Raw genomic sequence first — 21,287 nt, forward strand, 5'->3', positions numbered from 1 at the left:
CCTGCTCCCAGTGCCACCCACACTGGTTTAAATGTAACTTAGACATTGGGTTTCACTATGTAAAGCGCTTTATGTCAATAGAGAAAAAGTGCTATATAAATATAATTCACAATTCACAAACATGAGTATAGGAAAGTTATTGTTTTATAAGTTTTAGATTAATAACTATACAATTATTGAAAAAATGTTCAACTTTTTGGACAAATTAATGAATAAAAGTGAAACTCATGCAGACAGCCAATATGGATACAAAGCTAACATTTCAAAATCAATGGCATTAATGGAAATAGAGAGACGTTACCAATACAATAGATGATAGACAGTGTGCAGCTGCAGTGTTTATGCATCGAACAAAAGCTTTTTACACGATTAATCATATCTTAATTAACAAACTAGAACGGTATGGGGATGGTCTTGAACTGGTTAAGAGCAATATGTGAAGCTCGGCGAACATACGTCGACACCGCTAAATATATCTTGCGTCGTACGCCAGGGATCAATAAAGGGGCCAAAATTGTTTAATCTCTATATGTACAGTATGTTTTTGTTTTTTTTAATCTCTATATAAGCGACATTTGTAAAGTTACAAAGGATTTAAAGGTAGTTTTATTTGCAGACAATATGATGGTGTTTTGTTCAGGAGAGAACAAAATACAAATAACAGAACAAATGAATAAATTAAAGAGATGGTGGACAAAAACAGACTATCTTTGAATCTCAGTAAAACTAAAATAATGCTTTAACAGTCAGGGAGAAAGTCAAACTCAAATACAAATAGACGGAGTAGACCTCGAATGGGTAAATAAAATCACATTTTGGGTGTAATAATGGATAATAAAATTAACTGGAAATCTCATTTAAAAATATTCAACACAAGGTAGCGAGAAACACTTCAATAATTAGTTTAAGCAAAATATATTCTGTACCAAAAATCACTTCATATTCTCTACTGTTCGCTAGTGTTACCATATCTGAGTTATTGTGTAAAAATATGGGGAAACAACTACAAAAGCACACTTCATACACTAACCGTGTTACAAAAAAGATCAGTTAGAGTATATTCAAACCCTCTATTTATTGAATCAAAAATATTGAAATTCAGTGATTTGGTGCATTTACAAACAGCTGAAATTCTGTACAAAGCAAACTATAACCTGCTACAACAATTCTTCTCAACAAAAAAAGAAAACCTTAGAGAAAAATGTAACTTAAAACATTTGTATGCACGTACAACACATAAAACCTTTAGTATATCCGTATGTGGAAATAAATTATGGAATGCATTAATGAACAATGTACTAAACGGATCCAGTTTAAGAAACTGTTCACACTCAAAGTGTTTACAAAGTACGGAAAAAGACGAATCCTGATAAACATCTTAAACCTTATAAAAAAATTAGATAATCTTATTCATCTCATTTTGTGAATCACAACTTACTTATCTATTGAGAACTTGTATTATTGTTTATTTATGTATTTAATATTTATTTACTTAATCAAGTATCTATCTATCAATTGACTTACGGTAATAAAGAAGGAAAAAAACATAAGTCGCGATGGAGTACTGTATAAGTCGCATTTTTTTGGGAAATGTATTTGATAAAAGCCAACACCAAGAATAGACATTTGAAAGGCAATTTAAAATAAATAAAGAATAGTGAACAACAGGCTGAATAAGTGTACGTTATATGAGGCATAAATAACCAGTGTTGGGTTAGTTACTGAAAACCAGTAACTAGTTACAGTTACTAGTTACTTCATTTCAAAAATAACTCAGTTACTAACTCAGTTACTTACACCAAAAAGTAATGCGTTACTGTGAAAAGTAACTATTTAGTTACTTCTTTTTTTCTTTTTTTTAAAGCTCCCATTAATGCCCTTTTAGCCTTCATTTCAGTACTGTTATTGCACTGGAGAATAATACAATGTGTTGATCAACTTGACATACATTTGTATCACTGAACTCTGCTAAGCAATGTGGTCGACATACAACACACAAAGACAAAGATATGTTTCAAAGGCCAATTTGTTTCTGGCCAGAACAAATTGACAAAACTATTTTAAATAGCTGCAACATAACATACATAAGTAACAAACAGCATAATAACAGCATAGCTGTAAAGCAAGAAAGGCACACACTACATACACAAAGCCTAACCAGGCATTTTTTCCTCAAGAAATTCTGACACAAAATCATGTCTGAAGCCCAGAACACTCTACACATTTCCCCAGTTTTAGTTTAGAGATAAGGAAATATTGGCCTGGCCCACTAGCATCCCTCTTTATGTTTGTGAACTTTATAGTCTATACATTTAGAGTGATGTGATAATCAAACACTCTAGAAGTCTAGAATGAAAGAGTATATAAGAGAATTGACAGCAACGTTCCCTCTAAGGAGCGCACCTGTGCAATTGCGCACTGCTCAAGCGTCCTTTGTGCACGGCAAATCTATGCCACGCACAAAATCAAATAAAAAAATAAGCGCATAACAATTTTCGAGACGACACGGACACGACAGAGAAAACCATTTTCGTCATCATTGTTCAAATATAATAACACGTCTGTCGAGACGCTTTGAGGACATGAATTACATCCATCACTTTACTGAGCAAAACTCTTTATTGTCGGCCATAAACACATCACTGTTATATCAACAGCAGCCGCTCGCTCTTTCTCACTTGCGCCAACACATGCACATATGGCACTTAGCCAGTGATGCGTTTACAGCCACACAAAAAGTCGGACAACTCCAACACCACACATAAAGTGTAATTCCAGGTCGTTACTCTATGATTTACCAATCAAATGTGTGCTTATTCTGGTGTCATTTATTAGAAATCTTAATGTATAAATATTAATCATTAAATGCTGTTAGTATATTAAATACATACTAATAAAAATATATTTTTAAAAACAGGAAGTTGCAGGAATGTACACATGATCCCATGCTTATATCTCATTGTGCAACATGTGAATGTTTTAATGGGAACTAAATGCAATGTCTGAAAGGGGTACAAACTATTTCCAAAGCAGGACCTCCACCCAGACAAACAATACAAGTACACAGTTCATGAAAAACAATATTTGTTGTTATTGTCATTGTAAGTGGGCCTAAACACTTATATTAGAAATGGAAATGACTGCTGTCATTTGATTATAATAATAAGAGAATGTTGTCTGTCTATCTGTGTTGGCCCTGCGATGGGTGGGGACTTGTCCAGAGTGTACACAGCCTTCCGCCCGAATGCAGCTGAGATAGGCTCCAGCGACCCCGAATGGGACAAGCGGTAGAAAATGGATGGATGGATGGAGATTGAACTTGTTATTTAGTCAGGTTTGGGACAGGTGTGCTGCTGGTGTAGCCACAGTGTGCACGTCTGATGTTGCTCACATGGGCTCCACTGAATGCTCAGGGAGTTTTTGCGTTTGCTCACACACATGAACAATTAGAGGGAACATTGATTGACAGAGTGTGTGTACCTTCAGTGCTGAATGATGAGCAGAGGCAGAGTTAATCCTTAAGTGGTGGTGGTGGAGGTGAAGTGTCATTGGAGTCTCTATCTCTCTTTACTAGCTTCGTCGAAGCATGTTGCTTATGTAGCTTGTTTCAGCAGATTTTAATTGCTGTTTTGGGCAGTAGATGGGATCTTTGATCCAAAGCACAATTTACATTTAACTAAAATGTTAATTTCTTTGTGCTTGACAAAAGAAAAGTAGTGAAAATATCTCCATGTTAGCAAACTCGACTTCTGGCTCCGCCATGATCAGACACACCCCCCCTCTCCTCCCTCCCCACACTCACTCACACCCACACACAGAGCACATGTCTCTCTTCTCCGGCTTGTGACACAAGAAGAATCAGAACGATGACACAGCAGCGCTCCGATAAAACACACTTTATACTACATAAAAAGTAACGTAAAATAATGCAGTAACGCATCATGTAGTAACGGTAACTGAGTTACTGAATATAAAAAATAACGCGTTAGATTACTAGTTACCGCCGAAACTAACGGCGTTACAGTGTTATTTACAGTGTTGTCCCAACACTGTAAATAACCAACTGAGAACGTGCCTGCTATGTTAACGTAACATATTATGGTAAGAGTCATTCAAATAACTATAACATATAGAACATGCTATACGTTTACCAAACAATCTGTCACTCCTAATCGCTAAATCCAATGAAATCTTATACGTCTAGTCTCTAACGTGAATGAGCTGAATAATATTATTTGATATTTTATGGTAATGTGTTCATAATTTCACACAGAAGTCGCTCCTGAGTATAAGTCGCACCCCCGGCCAAACTATGAAAAAAAACTGCGACTTATAGTCCGAAAAATACGGTATGTATTCACTGTTCACTACAAAACAAATGCGTTAGAAATTGGTATGAAATGAAAAAGGGTAGGGTAAAAACAGCTGTGCTTCTTCACACTCCTTTCCTTACATGCTGTAATAAGAAACTGGAAATATGTGATATATTATATTATATTGTATTTGTTTGCATGTTCGAAATAAACAAACACCATAACTATAACCAAGGTTACATTAAAGAAATTTAAACAAATAAGGAAGGGTCAACAATCTCAAATTAACGACTATAAACTTCACCAAGAACCTAATAATATCAGGCAATATAATTTAATTATAAGAGTAAATATTATGATAAATACTGCTGTGTATTTTCGACTGCAGTTTGCCCCAAGCAGCACCAGAGGTGGCCGACCCTCCACAGGCCGAGCCATCAGAGGGCGACGATGAGGGCTGCAAGCTGAGCGTGAGCGAGAAGCTGGCACTCTTCAACAAACTCTCCCTGCCGGAGACGCCAAGACCCGCGCACGGCGACGGGCCCCCGGAGAGGGGCAGGCAGAAGGGGGCCCGCTACCGCACCCAACCCATCACGGTGGAGGAAGTCACCCTGGTGAGCTAAGATATTATATATATATCAAAAGTAGACGGTAATAAGTACATAACTCCACATGTGTTCATTCATAGTTTTGATGCCTTCAGTGACAATCTACAATGTAAATAAATGATGATGTTTAATGTGTTTGTCTTCAGCTCCAGAAAGTCCCGGTGCAGCTTCCTGCCTTGTGTTTGTCCTCTCAGCTGTCTGACAAACAGCAGTCCTCGTCCGTCAACCTAAAGCCCAGCGAGTTACGCCTCACCCAGTCCAAACCCGACATCAGTCCCGCACAGGTTCCGGCCGCCGAGCAGGGGATGCAGCGCTGCGACTCCGAACCCGGTCTGAGAGGGATCCTCAAGCGGAGCCGCTCAGAGCGCTGCAGGACAACATGCGCCAACATGGACGCCCCTCAGAAACACAACGGCGCTGTCCCGCACGAAGACGGAGCAGGTGAGGCGAGGACAGACGGGCCGACGTCGCGGAGGGCGAGACGTGAGGCTTCAGGGGAGGATGCAGGCCCCCTAATGGCTGCCCCTTGGAGGCAGAGGCCTCGAAGCAGGCGGGAGACAATCGCCTTCACGCCAGCGCGACCACTGTCAGTACATCTTCATCAGCGGGAGGAGACACCACATCAGAGGACGCCAGATACCACTACTTTCCTGGAACACACTGAAAGGTATTTTTTTAATCTCTCTCCAGTCCTAAATCAGTGACTTATGACCTCAGAAACCAACCTCAAGGTTTAGATGTACTTGACAGAAGTCAGTACTTGGGTGAATTGGGGGTTCACTTGATGACATCATCCTCTAATGTGTCGTCATTGACCATGAAGCAAAACTCAGAATGGGCAAGTAAAAATGAGCTTTTTGGTGTCTTAAGAAAAGTCACACAATAGGGGTGCACAAAAAATCGATTCACAGCCGAATTGCGATTCTTATTCATCCTGATTCTAAATCGATTCATAATTTTTTTTAAATGGATTAAAACATTAATAATATTATAATTTTTTAAAATTTTGATATAAGAATACATTTCTAAAAATAAGTCTTTAGACCATCTTTATGCAACCAGAAAGAGCTTTTCTAACATTGTAACCAGTTTTGAAAATGTGTCATTATAATTATTATACCAAATAACACATTGCGAAAATCTGTTTGAATCGAGAATAGTGTTGGTTCGAAAACGATTCTGAATCGAATCGTCGTTGAAATTGGAAGTTTATCAAATCGTTACGTGCCCAAAGATTTACACCCCAATATTTAAACGCATGTCCTTTACCTTAATTGTGGGTTGTTACCTAAAAGGGGGCATGGGTTGCTATACGGCCAGTGATCAGGTCAATGCGTACGCCAGTGCAAAGATGAGTCTGTGAGAAAACTGACTGGTAATTTGCATTTATTGCAATGGTGAATTATTTTAACAAAGCACAACAAGTTTTAAATGACATATACATTTTGCAGCTTGTTTTTTTATTGGCCTTTGACAGATTGTAAAAATTCAATTAATTAATTATTTAGATTGTTAGTGCTGTCAAACAATAATTTAAAAACAATTCCGATTAATCAATCAAATTGTTTGAATTTAGATTAATCAGGAATAATCAAATGTATTACTTGCATGCATTATTTGAATGATCTTAAAATATTTATATTTGGACTGATTAAATTCTATTGTTTGAATAGATGAGAAGTTGCAAGAGCTTTTTCAGTCAAAGTTTATTGCGTGATTGATCTGTATTTATACATGATTAATGCAATATACTTGAGCTTAATTGCCATGAGTTAACTTGTTATTTTTGAAAACTCTAGTTATTACATATTACACTAATTTCCTTTGTTACTTGTAACACAAAGTTAACGTGGATGTTTTGTTTAGCATACATTTACATATATTAGTTTCGTATCTTTAATGTACAAAAGGTTTTAAAGTGGCCCCCTGCATCCTTCAATTGTTCTGAATGTGGTAAAAGTTTGGACACCCCTGATCTAAAAACAAAACCTGTTTTTCAGGCAGGCAGCCCCTAGCAAGAACGCTACCAGTACATGTGCAACGAGCAGTTGGCGACAAACGACACTGGCAGAGTAAACCCGCAGTAATGGGATTAATACGGATGAATCCAAACTCAAAAGTGTGATCAATCTGGTTTAGAAAATAAATAAATTGACGGCACTACTTAATTTATTGGTAGAAACGTTATTATTGTCTGGAAATGTAAAAATTCCAATACATGCCATGTGATCTGTTTTGCAAGGCACAACAATGACGACGTCGCCGCCGCCGCCGCCCCAGTGAATGGCAGCAGTGAAGTGCACCAGATGATCATCGGTGGCAAGGTCAGGAGCACAAGATGACATGCCATGGAGAGTATTTTCATTATGCACCTAAAGTTTTCTCTTCAGAGATAAAATGTTGTCACGCTACATTTTAATAGCTTCTGCTTTAATTGGAGTTTTTGCCATTCCACTGAAACCAGATCTGGTGCATCTCCGAGCAGCAGCACTACTAATTTGTCCTGGGTGGGGTGGTGGGTCTGGGGGAGACACAGGGTACTTGTAGCTTGAGACGACAGAGTGGAATGTAAATAAACCGTCATGGCGGTCAAATGTTGACCCTTTTATGACCTGAGCTGGACTTTTTCTTGTCTCTTTGGATGCATTTTTATTTTGTTAAACTGTTTCAGGGAGAAAACTCTCACCCAGAGGGAGTGAAGCCTCAGTGTTGGGTGAGTTTTAAACAGAAATAGTCTGATAAATAACGTTTGTTTTTCTCAGCCTTTATCTACTCCTTATTTGATTTGCTTTCCCAGGAGCCCGTCTTTGCCTCTGTCTTTTCTAGCAGCACACCTCAGTACGTCATGTGTTTCAACCAGGTAATTGCTGCATCTTTAATTACCTTTTGCTACCTCCACCACCAAAGTAGAGATGTAATTTATGTATCTTTAAAGGAAACCAGGTCTTGAGTAGAGATCGATCGGTTATCATCCAGTCCGATTATCGGCACCGATATTTGGCATTTTGACGGATATTCGTATCAGCCTTTTTTGTATTCGGTAATGGACTTTTTATTTTTATTTTTTACAACTACAACAGAACTACATCAGTATATACAATATATAAACATATGATACCAGTATTTTAGTATTTAAGAAAATAAAATTAGTGGCGTAGATAGATAATAAACAAGGCAAGGCATTTTTATATGTAGAGCAATTCAAAGTGCTTTACAGAAAATTAAAAGAAGGAAAAATAATTAAAATTAAAACTAGAAAATACAGTCATCTTAATTAGTTAAAAATCAATAAAATAAGATAAAATACTTTCAGTTGTCATTCGCACAATTAAGGGTTTTTAGGCTGGATTTGAACATTGCCAACGTTGAGGCCCGTCTCACATCTTCAGGAAGACTATTCCAAATTTTAGGAGCATAAAACTGAAACCATGTTTGGTCCTGACTCTGGGCACCAGCAGGAGGCCACTCCCTGAGGTTCTCAGAGCTTGAGATGGTTCATATGGCTGTAATGTGTCAGAGATGTACTTTGAAAAGACTTGTACACAAAGAACGCTGTTTTAAAGTCTATTCTCCGAGCAACAGGAAGCCAGTGCAGTGACCTAAGCACTGGACTAATATGGTCATATTTCAAGGTTCTAGTCAGGATTTGAGCAGCAGCGGTTTGGATGTACGGCAGCTGCTATATAGCTTGTTTAGAGAGCCCAGTGAGAAGGCCATTACAGTAGTCTAACCTGCTGGAGACAAAGGCATGGATTAGTCTTTTATAAGTCTAACCACTGCTTAAGCACCAGCCTGTTTGCCCGACTTGAGAAAAGTTCCTTTTTTTCTGAAGCCCAATTTGTTTTTGAAATTAATTTAAGAATTTAAAAAATACTCTCATTGTCAATAATTCTGCCCAAATATGATGTGATATTTATTTAAGTTTCTGTGAAAATTATTTGCCTGTCCGCCTTCACTGCATCGCTCACGTGGCCCCGCCCCTCCCCTTATTCTCCCCCCTGCAGTGCTGGTCACCTACAGTACGTCTCCTCTGCTTACCTGCACCTGTCAAAACTTTTTGCCGGGAAGTCCAGTTTTTCTCCGTCTTTCCTGGCGTCCTCCCGGTCCCGTTTTGTTTGTTTTTGCTACTTCAGAGATCGAGTCGCTGCAAGCCTCTGTCTGAAACGCGCATAGTTTAATGTTCCGTTATTAAATCAAATAACAACGCGACAGATATGACAAATAAGAGACTTATTATAAGTATTGAAGAGCAAGAAGCAGCTCACACATTCCCATACTTATTGTAACATCCAGGAAGAAATTATGTTGGCCAGCTTGAAAAATGTCTCAACTATATAAGCTCGGTGAAGGAGCCCAGAATTGTTTTTATTTAAATGTTCACAATATTTCAGGGTTCCTCACAAGGAAACATTGCAATGTATTACATCTATAAACTGCTATAACATTTTATAAAATTGAGTAGATGGTGACTTATTGTGATGTAGAGAAATACCATATTTTTTACCAAATTTCCCAGGAGATTTCCCGTATTTTGAAATGCAAATATTAATGCTCCTTTTAGACACACGTAATGTAAAAGTGTTTGTGAAATCCCCCCAAAAATGTTTGCTGCTACATTAACCACATTAGTGCCACATTAAACATTACAATGTTACTGGTACAATGTTTCCTAAAAAATTATGTAAATAAAACACCAAAAAATGCAATAAAAAAAAAATGATTCTGCGTTCGTGCGTGTATATATATATATATATATATATATATATATATATATATATATATATATATATATATATATATATATATGTATATATATGTGTGTGTGTGTGTATATATCTGTATGGATGCATGTGTATGAATGTATAAATGTGTATACATATATGTATAAATATATACTGTATGTATGCATATATGTATATTGTATGTATGCATATATATGTAGAAAACGTGTGTGTGTGTGTATATATATATATATATATATAATATGTGTATTTATATATAATATGTGTATGTATAAATACACAGTATATAAGTATGTATGTATATTTTTTTATTTAAAAAAGTTCATTCAGATGCTGCCAAGTTTCCCTTTTAAGTATGACTAATTTTCTAGTAAGGTGGGCAATTGCTGACGCTATATCTGCATGTGCATAGAAATGGGTCAGAAGTGGTAATCGGTTGTCATCGTTCACTTAAAAGAGTTGTTCAAAAGAATGTATTCGTTCGCGAATGTCACATCTATACACCAAAGGATTCTTTAGTCCATCCATCCATCCATTTTCTACCGCTTATTTCCTTTCGGGGTCGCGGGGGGTGCTGGAGCCTATCTCAGCTACAATCGGGCGGAAGGCGGCGTACACCCTGGACAAGTCGCCACCTCATCGCAGGGCCAAATTCTTTAGTTTTTATGCGAAACAATTGTTCATCACCTCTGCCTCTTGCTTTAGTATTGTGAGAATTGCACGCGTCAGTCCAACAGAGGGGTCTAAAGTGCAGAATTGAGCGCTTCAGTCAGTCGACGTTTTTCTGTTTCCATCGGTAATTCCTTGCTAAAAAGTGCTGTGGTTCCTTGATTTTTGTACGCCCCATTTTTAATATGATTGCGTTTTTTTTATACCATCTCAGGTATTGACAGGCCATACACTGCGGATAACAAACTGGTCTGTTTTTCCCGTGTATCATTCCACTAACTCGAGTGTCCAAACAAATTGTTGGTGAAGACGGCGATGAGCAGAGAGGTTGAAGGGTAGAGGAGAGTTATGTGTTCATAATTTTAGGTCTTTTGAACGGATTTAGTGTGTTTGCAATATGTCATACGGGAAAAATTGCTTCAGTTTTTGTACGATTCGGTCTTTGTCGGATTATATAAACAAAAACCGAGGTACCAATGGGGATGGGTATTGAATCTGGTACTTTTTTGGCACCAACCGGATCCCGACGGTCATACCGGGCAATAGTTCACGTAAAACCCAACAGTGTCATATTGTGGTACCTGGGTTGCCCGTTACTTCAAGCCCGGTGTCTGACTCATTTTGGCACTTGGCGATCACACAGGCAGCACTGGGAGCAGACTCAGCCAAACTACCTCTAGGTAAAGTTGCAACTTCCAATGCCAACAGAGAAATTGATTTAAATAACATATCAACGTAAGTTAAGTAAGGCTCCACTTTTCCAAAAATGCTCTAGCTTAATGCTAATATATATATAGGCTTTGCTATTGACACGGTACTGATTAGCATTAGCGATTTTACATGGCGATTTTTAACATGTCCAAATTTGATCATGAAAACTAGAACTAAGATGCACGTTACAATCAAACAGCCGGTACATAATAAATACAATACTTACAGTATTAACACTTTCTGGGTAGCAACAAAAAACAAAACAAGACACTATAAACTATACTCTACTGCCATCTAATGTATTGGACTTGCAATTGCAACCTAATGTCTCTCAGAAATGTGATGATAAAACAAAATATAACAGTTATCATAATCAGCTAATCTGTAAATGTTGCAATAAAAACAATTTTATTATCAAAAACAATATTAATTGACAGGCACAAAAGTACCGAAAATTGGTAACGTTGAGTACCTGTATCGATTCTCAGGTACCCGGAATTGGTATCGTATCGGTTCAAATGTGAACAGTACCCATCCCTTGGTACCGCTGTATAAACGTAACCAGATGTTCTGTTATTAAATGTTGTCCTCAGACCAACCAGTCCTTTGAAGCACAAGAGGTGGCCTCTCCAACGAAAAGTCCACCGCTGTGGAGAGAAAAGGTAAAAAGACCAGCATTTAGTATTTTGGCAATTTACATGATACTGATACTGATACTACCAGATCCTCGTCTTTTGTTTGCGCAGGTTGAAGAGGACAATGACAACAACGGTCAGTTGATTGAGGCAGAAGAAACGAGAGGTTAGTTTACAATATTAACATCCACTTTTAAGTGCTTCATTTTAATATTACTAATTGTGCGTTTATGTCTTGGAAGCCATTGCAGCTCCAGAATTAAACAGAAACCACCCCAGTTGTAACGAGACTCAATCTACAGAAGCTTCACCTTGCACACTTGCAGGTCAGTCCAGATTTGGACCACGCAAACACTTAAATGTGCATATGTAGAATGAGTGGTACCTCCAGATACATGTTTAATTGGTTCTGCGACGTAGCTCGTACCTTGATAGACTAACATTGCGAAACAGTGTCACTCATTGAAATGAATTAAATCGGCGTTTGACCCCCCCAAAAAGACAATTTTTACTTGTAACATGCCTTTGAAAGAACACTTTTAGATAAGAACTATTGTATAAAATAGAATGTTGTACAAACTACAGTAGTTTTTATGAAAGTAATGTAATAATAATGTTCATTGGAGAGTGGACTTCTATGTTCTGTTTCTCCATTAAACACCATCAGCAGCTTTTCCATATTTTAATGGATAAATGTCTGCTGTTAAATATTATTTTAACATCCTTGGCTAACGTTAGCGACTCATTCTGCTTCAGTATTTTGCAGGCGAGCAGTGCTACGCTCCCACTGCGTTGCCAAGTCAGCTAGATACTTATGTTTGTGATTATTTATTTCTTCAATTCAGTGCATATCAATCGCTTCATCTTCTCAGCACTGTCCTTCACGGTCACTTCCTTCCTTCTAACGGTTGGAAAAAACAAATGTATGTTATTTTCTAGCTAGAGTATAAGCTAATGCTTATGATGTTTTGGCGAATCTTATGAGGTTCACTGTGACATTCTCTACGCAAGCTGGTAGTGGGGAGGGTCAAAAAAATGTATCTTTGCTAAATACCTAAAGTGATTCTCCAACTGTGGTAGTGGTACGGGGGCTCCATCTAGTGCAGACCTGGGCAAATTAAGGCCCGGGGGCCACATGCCCCGTTAAGCTTTTCAATGTGGCCCGCCGGACATTCCCAAATATTTTTTTTAGATCTTTTAGATGGAAAGTGTATCTGCCATTTATGATGTGCAGTGATGTTTTCAAATGACCGTAAGTCTTGAACTATACAAAGTATTTCAATGGTTGGAATCTGCGCTTTTGCATGATATTTTAGTGACTAGTGTTGTCTTGATACCAATATTATTTTGATACTTTTCCATACTTTTCTAAATAAAGGGGACCAGAAAAAATTGCATTATTGGCTTTATTTTAACAAAAAATCTTAGGGTGTGGCGGACCGGTACTTTTCAGCGGCGGTATGGTACAGAATATGATTTATTAGTATCGCGATACTATACTAATACCCGTATACCGTACAACCCTACTAGTTACTATGGTAATCTACATCACAGCAGGTCAGACGAGGCACCAAGCAGTGTGGGTGGGGAGCGTTTCCACAGAGTGTTTCCAGAGCGGCCAGCTTGAAATGCGGGTGTCAGGGACAGACGCGGAAGGAGATTTTTACAAGAAAGTTCTCAGGCTTAGTGATATATTAACATATCAGATTGTAGATGGTTTTTGTTTTTTTACCCTTCACGTTCATATTTCGTTGTGTTTGTTGCATTTTTGTTGCATTTGGCTTGAATGTAAAATATGTCGATTGAGAGGGGGTGTGACGTTCATATGTTCTCAATATTCATGGTTTTATCGTTCATAGAAAAAAATAAAATTCCATTCCGTTTTTAAGGCGGTCTGTCATAACATTTTTAGCATTCAATCAGACATTATTGTGAGGTTTTGTATTGTTTTCCTAAAAATAGATATACCGGCCCCAGACACATTTTTGTCCTCTAAGTTTGGCCCCCGAGTCAAAATAATTGCCCAGGCCTGATCTAGTGGTACACCAAATAATCACGTAATTAGATATTCAAACACAGTGTTACTGTTCAAACTGTGTGTAATGTTAGTGGACAAACTATTAAATATTATTTTTAACTAAAACCTCTGCCTTGTTTTAATTAATACTTATGCCTACTAGGCTACTGTATTTTAATGTTGCTTATTATGGTTGTATTCGTAGGGCCAAGTGTTTTCTGAGATGGTACTGGGTAAAAAAAAAAGTTTGAGAACCACTGACCTACAGCATGACAACTAAGATTGCTTGTTTCCTGAAAATATCGTAAGGCGAGGCTCTCGTATCCCGAGGTACCACTGTACTTGTACTGGCTGTGCAGTGACGTCTCACAGCCCTCCACCTTCAGCAGATAACCAGGAAGAGATGCCTCCCGAGAACGGCTTCTGCACCCGCCAAACCTCCTTAGAAGGGCGGGACCTGGACCTGCTCTGCCAGACCAACACTCCAATGTGGGCTGGGTTTCAGTTAAAGACTCCAATGTGAAAGCTTCCTGGTGACGTGTGTGTGTGTGTGTGTGTGTGTGTGTGTGTGTGTGTGTGTGTGTGTGTGTGTGTGTAGGCTGACCTCAGCCGTCGCAGAGCATCGTCGGGCCGTACGTCCGTCCCGTCGCACGCAGGGATCCCGCAACCCTCTTCGGGCTCTGGCAGCCCGCGAGGACGTCAGGCAGGACTTCATGGAAATCAACACATCGTCGGAGGAGGCGACAGTGTCAGAGAAGAGTGAGTGGTGAGGAAAGGGAACGTCTTACTCGTCCGTCTCTGGTGTCTCACCTGGTATTTATGTCCCCAGAGTTAAAGAACTCCTCCTCATCCTCGCCAGATCCTCAGGAGTCTCATCCACCCTTTACTAGTCCCATGTTGCTTTTCGTAAAAGGTCAGAAAACACATCTTCGTTTTTGTCCGCGTTTTGGTCTTCCTGCTGACTGGTGTCTGGGCTGACAGGAAGGCAGCACGTCCAGGTCCGCCTGGCCGAGCCCTCGGCGAGCTCCTTAAACAGCGGAGACTGTTTCCTGCTGGTGACCGCCGAGAACTGCATCCTGTGGAGTGGAAAATCGGCCAACGAGAAGGAGAAAGCGAAGGTACCCGCATTGACAAGGAACTGATATTGTTATGGTGCTTTCTAGATGCTTACGGCCATATTAGCAATATATGCTAAATAGGGACTATCCTAATAATTATGGAGAGAAATGTGTCTTTTTATGCAACCAAACAAAAAATTGATGCGCAACGAAAAATAATTTGTAAACAAACTTTTTTTTTTTGGTTGAGGGTAGAATAGACAGCAGTGACACCCATTATTTGAAACTGACCAATAAAAAATCCTCAAATATTTATTTTACCTGTGATTGAAGTGGAGTCGTAACAAACAAAAATATTTGTAATAATATGCCCATAGCATAAACTATTTTCAACCCAAAAAAAGATTTGCAGAAAAAAGATTTCCATACAAAAAAATGGATTTGAAGTTTCAAAATAATATTTCCAACAAAAAATGTTTTGATTGCAAATCTTTTTTTTCTGGTTTATACACCCATATAGTCACGCCATTATCCAATGCTGACCAATAAAAAGGCTTCAAGAATATTGTTCAGAGTGGGCCCCGCCCACAAGATTGAATTTGAGAAAGAAGATTTGAAAACAAAGATTTGTTCAAACAAGAAAAATGGATTTGAAACCAGAAAATAATAGTCCAAACACAAAAAATTATTTTTTAACCCAAAAAAGTTTTGGTTGCAAATATTTATTTATGTTTTATTAAAATGTTTTTATTTTGATTTTATTTGTATTTAAAGGTTTTTTTACGGATTGCAGAAGTAGCAAGCAGTCACGTCTATATAGTCACACATATTATCTGAGGCTGACCAATAAAAAGGCTTCAAAAATATTGATCATAGGAGGTCCTGCCCACAAAATTTAATTTGATTCGTAACCAAAAAAAATTTGTAAACAAAAATAATAGATTTTGTGTCAAAAATAATATGCAAACAATAAAAATAGATTTTTTTTTTTTTTTTTTTTTTAATCAAACTAAAAAAATTTGGTTGCATATATTATTTTTTTTATAAAAAATGTTTTGGTTTTTTTAGTCGCCAATTGTTTTTTCTGATTGATGGCAGAAGTAGTCAGCAGTCATGCACATATAGTCACGCCATTATCCGAAGCTGACCAATCAAAAGGTTTTGAAAATATTGTCTACTATAGAGGAAGCCCTGCCCACAAGATTTAATTTTAGTCGTAACTAAAAAATATAGTGTGCAAATTTTTTGTATGCAAATATTTTTCAGGTTGCATCTAAAAAAAACAAACAATTCATAACCCCCCAAAAATGTTGCAACCAAAACTTGTTTTTGTTTGAAAATATTTTTTTATTTCAAATACATTTTTTGGTTAGCAAATCTTTTTGTGTTATACAAAAACACTAATAATATAAATAATTGTCTGAATTCTGTTTTTTGTTTTTTTTAATTGACTGCAACCAGCAGAGGTGCTGTTGATTTGGTCTGAGCTAGATTGCCGTCCAAAGAAGAACAACATGACATCTGCTATGGGAAGTTGAGCTACAGTAAATGCATGCAGACCTCTTGTCTGCTTCTGCTCAATACAACACATTGGCTTGGAAACAGGGGTTCAGATCATTCAGAGAAAAATACATTTGGAATTTAGTTAAATATCCGTCTTTTACTACAACAGTGTTTGACGTTCGTCCCTTAGGCTACAGAGTTGGCGTCTTTCATTCAGAGCCACGAGGACCTTGGCTGTCAGGCCGCCCGGGTGGTCCACCTGGAGGAGGGGTGTGACTGTGAAGGCAGCCTGGCCACTGACTTCTGGAGTGTTCTGGGCGGAAGGACATCTTACAGAGGTGATAGCTTTTTTTTTTTTTTTGCACAAGAGAAGAGGTTAGGTTTTATTAGCAGTTAGTTAAACAGGGATGCATTTTGTTTGTGTTTTTTGAAAAACTGGATGGACTTTGGACAGCGGAGTCTTCACTAGAGGAGGATGAGCTGTATGAGCGCGGCATTGTGGAGTCCAACTGTGTTTATAGGCTCATGGAGAACCGTCTGGTACCTCACGAACAGGCCTGGTCCTCCATGCCCAGCGTAAGCCTGCTGAAGTCCAGTGAGGTCAGTCTCTCCTTCAAACGCCCACATTTGCTACACTAAATAAAAAGTATTTCGGCCCTGATGTGTTTTCCTCACAACACTGAGTGTCCCAATACTTTTGTCCAGCTGAAGTCACTTTCACTACTTTGTGGCCAGGCACTGGTGTTTGACTTTGGCAGCGAGGTGTACCTGTGGCTGGGAAAAGAGGTCCCCGCCAGCACCCAGAAGGTGGCGCTCCAGCTGAGTCGACAGGTGTGGGTCGGCGCCTACGACTACAGCAACTGTCGAGTCAACCCGCTGGATCCCACGCGGTGCAGCGTCTGCACGCAACTGTAAGAACGCCCCACTCAGAACTTTAGTCGACACAATATCAAACGATGGTTTATTTATTGTTCAGGAGGGGTGAAGGGCGTCCCGGCTGGGCTCTGTTTGGCGTCCTCTTGGAGCACAAAGAGACGTGTCTGTTCAAAGAGAAGTTTGTGGACTGGACAGGAAGAGTCGAGGAAGAAGCTGTCCCATTGACCGATGACACTCAGGTTTTTTTTTAGTTCTTTCTGTATTTGACACTAGTTAAGGATGGGTACCAAATTCGGTACTTTTCTCAGCAGCACTGAAAGCGGACTCAGCCAAACTACCTCAGGGTAATGTTGCAATTTCTGATGCCAACAAAGCATTTGACTCGAAAAACGCTCCAACCTAAGTAAAGTAAGGCTCCACTTTTCCAAGAACTGCGCCAGCTAGGTGCTAGAATGCATTGTCTTTGCTTTTGACATGCTACTGATTAGCATTAACAATTTTACATGGTGGTATCAACACCTCCAGATATGTTAATGAAAACTACAACTAAGGCCTTGTTCACTCTGCAGGTCAAATCCAATTATTTTGTCCACATGCGACCTGTGTCAGATTTTTTCATGTCCGTGTGAACAGTGCAATTCCAAATTGTTCACATCCGAATCAGGCCTCTTTCGTATGTGGGTATAAATTAAATATATATGCGATGCGTCTTCAATGTGAGCGCTCCTGCGCTCAGGTTGCATTCATCTGACCAGAACGTCATAAAAAAGAGCTTAGAATCAGAATCAGAATCAGAAGAGTTTTTATTGCCATTGTTTGAGAACGGGTTCACAAACTAGGAATTTTATTTGGCGCAATCGTGCAACATAAAACACATATAACACAGAATAAAATAACATGAGCTGTAACTGAGCTATCAGATCTTGTTTTTGTTCATGTGTCTGATGGCCAAGGGGAAAAAACTGTTCAGGTGGCAGGAAGTGTGGGTTTGTATGGACCGTAGTCTCCTGCCTGAGGCTAAGCGACATCATTGTTCGCCAAAATAGACGAAATGAATAGTTGACAACAAACGGGTGAAAATAATATTTTAGGAACTCACGTGAAAGTTTCACCACTCCTGTCTCCGACTACTCGCCCACAGAAACGCTCTTAAACCACACATGGAAGCAAAATATGACGTAAAACTGCCAGCGCCAAAATTGCTCTCCGCGCAATAATTCAGTTCAGAAAATGTTAAATTTGATTGCTGGAGCCTATCTCAGCTGCATTTTTCGGGCGGAAGGCAGCGTACACCCTGGACAAGTCGCCACCTCATCACAGGGCCAACACAGATAGACAGACAACATTCACACACTAGGGCCAATTTAGTGTTGCCAATCAACCTATCCCCAGGTGCATGTCTTTGGAGGTGGGAGGAAGCCGGAGTACCCGGAGGGAACCCACGCAGTATTTTAGATAAAACAGTTTTGAGCAAATAAATAATGTGCATTCAAATAAAATATTGAAACCAAAACTCTTGTACAAAATTCAATAAAAAATATGTTTTTTAAATTTGTTTCCAAATATTAATATTTCCAATTTAATATGAATAAATATGTATATTAATATTATCAAATAAAAATATATTTTTTATTTTAAATGATGCAAGTTAATGATAACTTGTGATTAATCATGATTAATCCAAATTTGAATGTGATTGATCTGATAGAAAAAAAATTATTGTTTGACAGCACCACTTAATCTCTAAAATCTCCTTTGATTGATTGATTTTCAGACACAGTCCCTCTTAGTGGCCCCACCATGTGACCCCCTACGGCCCTGCAACGCCACGGCTCTGGTGTCTGCCGAGGCGACGGACGAAGGAGTGACCCGCACCGTACTGGCTGGTGTCGACGTTCAGAGGGGCTATGGCCCGGTCACGCTGGAAAGAGGGGAGCACGCAGAGCTGAGGACGACGGGCGTTGCCACCTGGCACGTTAACGAGTTTGACGACTGCGAGAACCCCCTGGAGAGCACGGGACAACTCCACGAGGGCGACTCCTACGTCATCCGCTGGACGTACAGCCTCAGCACCGCTGGTTCGTTACATCCTTGTGATGCATTTTTCCCCAACGTGCTAAATTGATGGTTTGTTCTGCAGACGAGGACGAGGAAAAGGAAAACACGGCCTTCTTCTTGTGGCGAGGGCGCCATTCCTCTGTGAGTGGACGGGATACTGCTGCATTTCTCTCTATCGGGATGAACAACAATGAAGAGTCACAGGTAAGGAGTTTTGTAGCGTTGTCCAACGACTGCATCACGTTGACTTTTTATGTTGAAGGTTGTGGTCTGTCAAGGAAAAGAGCCCCCATGTTTCCTGCAGCTCTTCCAGGGAGGTCTGGTCATCCACAAAGGCCAAAGAGAGATCGCCTCTGCTCCAACAGGTGCTGCAGACGTCCCTCGCCTTGCACGCTTCAATGTTTATGTTTATTTTAAAGCATATTGTCTGTATTTTTGGCCTATATTTTGCATTTTCAAGCATGAAAATGATATCAATTAGAGCTGCCCTGATCATGGAATTGGATTGTGGCCTTTTTTTAACTGATCAGCAATCGGCTGAGGAGCTGCTGAGCCCATCCGATCTTTACAGCAGCTGTGTCTGTGTTTACATGCTAAATGCATGCACAGGGAGACACAATTATATTCCCATACTCCCTGTTACACACATGCAGTAGTTGCATGAATTCCAGGGGGGTGCCTGTCTTGCCAGAACACCGGCACAAATTTGAGCGCAAGCTGCAACGACTGCGTCGTCTATCCACAGTGTGAAGCGGCTCCTAAGGCCTGGTTCACACTGCAGGTCAATCCCGATATTTTTGCCCATTTGTGATCCGTCTGATTTTTTCATGTCAATGTGAACAGTACAATTCCGAATTTTTCAAACCTAGGCCAAACCTCTTTCATATGTATAATATGTATATATAAATCAGATACAGTATGTATCCAATGCGACTGTAGTCTGAACGATCGGGTCCCGTTTAGCCAAACAATACGTCATCAAAAAGCAATGAGCGTCATAATTCTTTACCGTAATAGTGGATAGTGAATTATATTTATATAGCGCTTACTTCTCAAGTAACTCAAAGTGTTTTACATTGACAAACCCATTATCAACATTTACACCTGTGTGGGTGGCACTGGGAGCAAGATGAGTGAATTGTCTTGCCCAAGGACACCACAGCAGTGACCAGAATGGAGAATGCTGGATTCAAACCAGGAACCCTCAAATTTCTAGTTGGCTGCTCTATCAGTGTTTTTCAACCACTGTGCCGCGGCACACTAGTGTACCGTGAAATATTGTATGGTGTGCCGTGGGAGCTTATGTAATTTCACCTAAATGGGTTAAAAATATTTTTTGCAAACAAGTAATTATAATCCGTATATGTGCCATTGTTGAGTGTCTGTGCTGTCTAGCGCTCGGCAGAGTAACTGTGTAATACTCTTCCATACCAGTAGGTGGCAGCAGGTAGCTAATTGCTTTGTAGATGACGGGAATGACGACAATGGTTTGCAGGTAAAAAGATGTCTAATGCTTAAACCAAAAATAAACAAAAGGCAAGTGCCGCTAAGAAAAGGCATTGAAGCTTAGGGAAGGCTATGCAAAACTGTAACTGAACTGGCTGCAAAGTAAACAAAAACAGAATGCTGGACGACAGCAAAGACTTACAGTGTGTGGAGCAGACGGCGTCCACAAATGACATGACAATCAACAACAAAATAGGAGCGTAAGAAAAGAACTAAAACACTATACACAGGAAAACACCAAAAAACTCCAAATAAGTCACAGCGTTATGTGACCGGTCGTGACAGTACACCTACTTTGAGACAAGAGCTATAGTGATGCATGCTTGGTTTCGGTTGGAATTCATATCAAACAATTGCGAGAATGACTTTTTATTGTCAATATCGGCTGCTGGGTTTCATTTTTGAATGTTTTCTGCTGGTGGTGTGCCTCAGAATTTTTTCAATGAAAAAAATGTGCCTCGGCTCAGAAAAGGTTGAAAAACACTGCTCTATCATATGAGCCACGTCATCCCAAAATAGACGGTTGCAAAATAAATAGTTGACAAATGAGCAGAAAACAGATGGAAAAAAAAATGTTTAGGAACTTACTCA

The 21,287-nt window shown here is 39.3% G+C and overlaps 1 protein-coding gene across 1 annotated transcript in view; it reads left to right on the top strand.

The window, feature by feature from the left end:
* The window catches only part of svilc (supervillin c), a 54,079-nt gene that overhangs the window by 24,173 nt on the left and 8,619 nt on the right, over positions 1–21,287 (top strand). The window contains exons 8-26 of the mRNA XM_061982290.1: positions 4,702–4,927; positions 5,068–5,588; positions 7,092–7,245; positions 7,593–7,634; positions 7,719–7,781; positions 11,637–11,705; positions 11,790–11,844; positions 11,921–12,004; positions 14,082–14,184; positions 14,294–14,454; positions 14,525–14,608; positions 14,677–14,813; positions 16,447–16,594; positions 16,711–16,856; positions 16,992–17,167; positions 17,233–17,371; positions 18,907–19,210; positions 19,273–19,394; positions 19,453–19,555. Coding sequence (XP_061838274.1) covers positions 4,702–4,927; positions 5,068–5,588; positions 7,092–7,245; positions 7,593–7,634; positions 7,719–7,781; positions 11,637–11,705; positions 11,790–11,844; positions 11,921–12,004; positions 14,082–14,184; positions 14,294–14,454; positions 14,525–14,608; positions 14,677–14,813; positions 16,447–16,594; positions 16,711–16,856; positions 16,992–17,167; positions 17,233–17,371; positions 18,907–19,210; positions 19,273–19,394; positions 19,453–19,555 — 2,837 coding nt within the window. The remainder of the gene's footprint in view (positions 1–4,701; positions 4,928–5,067; positions 5,589–7,091; positions 7,246–7,592; positions 7,635–7,718; positions 7,782–11,636; positions 11,706–11,789; positions 11,845–11,920; positions 12,005–14,081; positions 14,185–14,293; positions 14,455–14,524; positions 14,609–14,676; positions 14,814–16,446; positions 16,595–16,710; positions 16,857–16,991; positions 17,168–17,232; positions 17,372–18,906; positions 19,211–19,272; positions 19,395–19,452; positions 19,556–21,287) is intronic.

This window comes from Nerophis lumbriciformis, linkage group LG24, assembly GCF_033978685.3.
Source record: "Nerophis lumbriciformis linkage group LG24, RoL_Nlum_v2.1, whole genome shotgun sequence".
Classification (NCBI taxonomy): Eukaryota; Metazoa; Chordata; class Actinopteri; order Syngnathiformes; family Syngnathidae; genus Nerophis; species Nerophis lumbriciformis.